This window comes from Carassius gibelio, chromosome A19 (genome assembly GCF_023724105.1).
Source record: "Carassius gibelio isolate Cgi1373 ecotype wild population from Czech Republic chromosome A19, carGib1.2-hapl.c, whole genome shotgun sequence".
Taxonomy (NCBI): Eukaryota; Metazoa; Chordata; class Actinopteri; order Cypriniformes; family Cyprinidae; genus Carassius; species Carassius gibelio.
The window spans coordinates 2,964,161-2,970,000 of NC_068389.1; the positions used below are offsets into that span (position 1 = coordinate 2,964,161).

Consider the following 5,840-nt stretch of genomic DNA (forward strand, 5'->3'; position numbering starts at 1 on the left):
TCACTCTGCCACAATTGCCCCCCTTCACGTAAGCATCTTCTTTGGCCTGACGGAGCTGTCTGAGTTTTGCAGTGAACCACAGTTTGTCATTGTTGTAAATTAGTTGAGTCTTTGTAAGAATACACATATCCTCACAGAAACTGATATATGATGTTACGGTCTCTGTGAGTTCATCCAGATCGGTGGCAGCAGCTTCAAAAACACTCCAATCAGTCAGGTCAAAACAAGATTGTAAATCCTGCTCTGCTTCATTAGTCCATCTTTTTACAGTCCTTGATACAGGTTTAGCTGATTTTAGTTTCTGCCTGTAGGACGGTATAAGATGAACCAGAAGGTGATCAGAACGTCCCAAAGCTGCTCGTGGAACAGAGTGATATGCATCCTTTATTGTGGTGTAACAGTGATCCAATATATTACTTTCTCTTGTGGGACAAGTAACATGCTGTCTGTATTTTAGCCAGTCACAGACATGTTTGTTGACTTCTAAAACGCCATGGCCAATCAGAGGAGTTTAGGTTGGAATCCACTCACTCACCACTCCAGTCACCGTTTTTTGTCCAGTGCTGGGTTCTATCATGCTTTTTTCTATCAAAGACATTTAAAAGTTTCATCGTGTAGATTGTATTCATTGTATTTTTATTTATTTTTTAACAGTGTTAGATTACGATGAATTAGTGATTTTTAATAAATTTAAAGGGTGCAGTCTTTGCATGCTGTATAGCCTACAATGTTTTATTCAGAATTTAAATAAAACTCAGAGAAAGCTAAATTGTATAAAACATTATATAGAAAAATATAATTTCAGAAGCACGTGATACTGCAACGGATCTGGTCCAAGCGCAGGATTTAGGTAAATAAAACGGTTATTATTTGTATTAGGAGCCACGCAAAATCATGCTCACCTGCTTGATTTTCTGATTAATTTAACAGCATATTTGTGAACATGTAAATTGTAAATACTTTATTAACAAGTAATTGTAATACTTTACTATAATGTTCTATTAGTTAATGTAATGTAATCTATTACTATTGTAAAGTACTACCTTAAGAATATATTCACTTGACTTTTTTTTTTTAACAGCAACACCCCCCCCCCCCATTCTGATTCAGCTCCCTAAAAAATATAAAAGCGCCCCCGCCTCCCCCCCCCCCCCAAGTCATGTGTCCTGGAAAATGATGGTCTGACAAATATGTACAATGATCAAGCGCAGTTGATTCATTTCTCATCATGTGTGTGGCAGGAAAGCCTGTGGCTGTTGAAGGCACAATAGATCAGCATGCAGCATGTTGAAGCTTGTTCAAATAATGACATAAATAATTTTTCCCATGTGCTGTTGACTGTTATGTGAATATACTTGTTAACTTGATAATAACTGCCTCAACTGAAACACCTGAATATCTTAGCACACATCACAATGGCCTGGAAACGTTGTTTTCCAGTGGACTGGAAAAAGACCTGCAATCCTGGTACTTCATTACATAGACTTTTCTTACTAGAGACTTCACCGAGGCTTACGTGATGCTCAAAGGACATAGTTTAGTTTTAAAAAGTCAAGTCACCTTTATTTATAGAGCGCTTTAAACAAAAAAGATTAATTTAATCCTTTTCCATGAATTAGAAAAACATTGTGTCAATAATGCAAAATGACAAAGGCAGTTCATCATTTAATTCAGTGTTAAAAAGTCTCAGATCTCAGAAAAAAAAGACACTGCTTTTATTGTTTCCTTTTCATCACTGAACATGCAAGCAATCCATGCTGAAAAGATGCATTTATAATTATGGAATTCAGAACAATAACCAAGACACAAACACAATCTGAAAACAGATCATAAGTAATGTAATTGTAATTCACGTACACGATTGGAATATTTCTTCTGTATTTTGTTGGTGTTAATTGTGATCAGATGATTCCACCATCGCTGATCTGAAGTACTCTCAGGTGCTGAGACTGTAGTGAATAGCAAACTGTGATCTTAGTCCCTTGATTGGGACGTCCTGCATCAGCACTGAGATGTGATGTTTGTGTGTGTCCTGTAAGAGCGGAGCAGTGGCCTGTCATCACAGTGTGACCTGAGGAGGGAAACTACAGAATGAGTGCTGTGACACGGATGTCTGCAACCCTGCGGTGGCCATCAGCTCCCCCCGCTGGACCGGAGCAGTGCTGACCCTAACCCTAACCCTAACCCTAACCCTAGTCCAGCTGGGACGAGCAGCTCTTGATCCTAACTACATTATCAGAAACTCTTATATTCAGAGACACCACTACGTACCAACACCATCCGTTTGAAAGCAATGCATCAGACTGACTTTCTGGCAAATGCCGTTTGAAAGGAAGTGCCTGCACCCACTCACACACACACACACACACAAAATACTGAAACTCTTCTAAATATAAACAGTGAGCTTAAACCCACAGCTTCTAAACGTGACAGCTAATTTGCTTTGCCTTATTTTTTAGCCGTAAACACTAACAACAGTAACTTTTTTGTTTTTGCTAATTCTAGAAAAATAAATGGATGTTTTTCATATTTACAGGTCATGTTCTAGAGGCTATTCCTACCTATAGAGCACCACACAATGTTTCTGTCATTTTTTCATTATTTCAGTTTTTATATCTGTTTTACTCCATTCATTTAAATAATCTTAAATATGTTGTACATTAATTAAACAATTTATTTTGAAATATTAAGTTGTATTTAACCTGAAGCATTCAATAAATCTACTCAGAGTTTCCTTTTTTCTTATTTCAACTTTATTATAAAGTGTTTTGCTGAATAACAATAGAAATGCAGGAAGAAAATGGCTTTGCTGTAACATCCATCTAATCACTAAGATCCTCACATCATTATCTGCATTGGTGTTGTGTTGGCCATCTGAGTGCAGAGTGGGTTAGGAGACTATTAAGTGGTTAACAGGAAGTGAACACAGAAGTGTGTGTAGGGCTGAGGGTTTACCATTTATAAAGATCATTTAGTAAGGTCTTCTTAGAAACCGCCTGAATCAACTTAAAACATCACTGGTTTCCTCTTTTTCAGAAGACTACAAATGTGCATATATTTCAAAACTCTGCCCACACAATAAATAAGAGTGTTTTCAAAGAGCACGCTGACAGTGATATTTAGAGATGAAGAGTCAAATTGGATTCTGATTCATACGGTTTTCACTGAATAACAACATGTGTTTCAGTTTCTTCTTCTCCCATGATGCATTCATTTAGACGAGCTGAAACATCACACAGGATTCCTGTGGAGTACTTATTGATTAAGCCATGACTTTGTAGCTTGAAAACCAGTTTGTTTTTGTTATTTTGTAATGTATCACTGCAGTATGTGCAGAAATGACCTTTGACCTCTGCAGTTCAGCTGTTTAAAAAAAAGAAAAGAACTATAAAACCACGTTTAGTTGAAAGATGAGACTTCTGCTAGTGCAAACAAGCTCTGGTGCTCGCGACACACAGGAACCAATTGAAACATGGGGACAATCTGTAAAGAGAACCGGTAATAAAGCACATGAGTGTGTGTGTGAGTGTGTGTTCTTCTATTTGAGCGCCTTCACGACGGAGGAGTAGGCCACGTGTATCTCCTCATCGCTGGGACAGGTGGAGGAGAACTCCTCTCGGGCATACGCCGCGTCCAGGTATCGCCACAGAGACGTCAGCGAGCGAGGGATGGAGAACCCTCGAAACTTCAGACACACCACCTGAGAGCCAGGAAAGAGAAGATCAGCTGCGTTCCTCCGCTCTTCTGCTAAAGCATCGCTCGGTCTGACTCACTTTGACGATGTGCAGCTTGGGCAGCAGGTTACAGTCGGCCAGAGTCAGCTGCTGACCGTCCAGGAAGGGGCGGGAGGAAGTGACATCATCATCAGCGCTGTTCTCATCGATCTCGTCCGGCAGAGGAGAGCTCAGGTAGTCATCCAGCTTCTTCAGGGCCTTCAGTAAACCCTTCTCCAGGTCTGCACCAGGAAAAACAATAGCAATTAAAAAACCCACAAAATGGTTTGACAAGTGCATTTTCCTTTCCCTGTGTGGACGTATTTCCTGTTCAAGCACATGTCGAGGCTTGTCATATTTACAGGGCTCTATATATTTTCTCTATGTGTGATTGATAGGCCCTCACAGTAATATGAATGTCCAGTCTGATATTCACACGAGGTTCATCTGAAGAATGCAGTTTAGTCTGACATCAGATGGCAGTGTGGAAAAGCTGAAACACCATCTGCTGTTTAGGATGCAGATATAAGATATTTTCTATTTTTTTTCTATTTCTGACACCTGCCTGACACAGAGAAGAAATTAAGATAAGCTTGTCTTAAACCATCCATGCAGATTTTTTTCATTTTTATTTTATGATGTCTATCAAACTACACCAAATACAAGAGTACGGAGAGCCCAAACGCTTCCTCTTCCGAACAGTCTGAAAGCACCACCAAGTCCACTCGTATCGGCGCGATGGGAAAGAGATTAGATTACCTCCTGGTAAAGAATCCAGTAGCACTGACAGCATGCACACAGTCTGAAAAGACACACCGACTCTCGTTCATTTAAAATAAACTATTCATCCAAATTTTAGCTTCAGACTCTCCTCTGTGAACATGCCTAAACCAGGTGAAAAGCCACAAGGTTTCAGCAAAACCAATTTGTTCACATGAAACACAAAAGATGGGATGTGACTGAACACAATCAATCACAGAACTCAAACATTTCTCTGTGTCTCACACTCAAGAGCCGGTCACACGTTTCATTTCATTGATTATATGCCTGTGAATCCACGAAACTCAAGCTCATGTGGATTTGACTGTTTTCCTGTACATTGAGAACTCCTGAGCTGTGAATTCCTATCATTTAAAGATATGTGACCAATAAAATATGAATAGCTCATGTTGTCACCTCTTGGCTAAAATGAATTAAATGCGCATTTAAAATCTGCAGGATTGCAGTGTTCTCCAGTAAAATGGAGAAGAATATTTGTATTATAAGTTAAATGATGTATTTGTGTAATAACGCAATGTTGCAGTGTCTGCAGTACCAATGAAACCGGTATTATTCAGACCTTGGACAGTTAGGCCTAGGCCTGTCTTTTTACACATTTCTAAAAGAGTGAACACCATTAGCAGCACTCTTGCACTCACTGTCGTTCATCTGCGGGTTTGAATTCTTAATGTAGGCGGAGAACTTGGAGAAGACATCCAGACCTGCGGTGTTTGATTCAGGGTTGCGAGCTGCCAGCCGAGGATATCTGTTGTGTCGGACGGAGGGATGAAGAGGAAGATATCGTAAACATTACAGCTGTGAAATGTAGGAACGGAATACAAGCACAAACAGTGATATGGAGGCAAATCAAGCATGTGTTAATGAAGAGAGTTACTTAGGAGGGCAGAGGGTTTCCTCCAGGAACTCTTCGATCTTGTTGGTGTCCGTCTTCACCTCGGAGCCGTACAGCAGGAAAGGAGGCTGAGCGCCAGGAGCCAGATCTTTGAGAATGTCTGGCTTCCTACTCACAACACAGAGAAAAAGGAATAGCAGACTACTTGTTTTCCACATGCTACTTGTGCAAAATGCTGAATGCATAATGTGCAGTTTGTTGGAGATCCCACAATGCAATGCCTTTAACATGACCTTCTAGTTCCAGTGTGAATGAAAATTTTTTTTTTTTTAAATTGGACCACCAATTTTTTTTGGAATACAATGTAGCATACTGTTGGTTTGAAATGGTACAAGTCTAGGTTTCACTTGAATTCATACATGTATGCATCTGTGTTAGATTCATGAATGCACAGAAACCCCACCTCTTCATGTCCACGGTGGTCACATTAAAGGTCACGCCTTTGAGCCACAGGA

At 39.9% G+C, this 5,840-nt stretch overlaps 1 protein-coding gene across 2 annotated transcripts in view; it reads right to left on the bottom strand.

The window, feature by feature from the left end:
- Positions 1-2,730: 2,730 nt before the first annotated feature.
- Positions 2,731-5,840, bottom strand: part of LOC127934897 (chloride intracellular channel protein 1-like) — a 6,878-nt gene continuing 3,768 nt past the window's right edge. For both annotated transcript variants that reach the window (XM_052532451.1, XM_052532450.1), the window contains exons 2-6: positions 5,789-5,840; positions 5,368-5,493; positions 5,132-5,238; positions 3,774-3,955; positions 2,731-3,700 (exon numbers count right to left, since the gene is read on the bottom strand). The exon at positions 5,789-5,840 is cut by the window's right edge. In XM_052532451.1, the coding sequence (XP_052388411.1) occupies positions 3,539-3,700; positions 3,774-3,955; positions 5,132-5,238; positions 5,368-5,493; positions 5,789-5,840 (629 nt within the window). In that variant the 3' untranslated portion in view covers positions 2,731-3,538. The remainder of the gene's footprint in view (positions 3,701-3,773; positions 3,956-5,131; positions 5,239-5,367; positions 5,494-5,788) is intronic.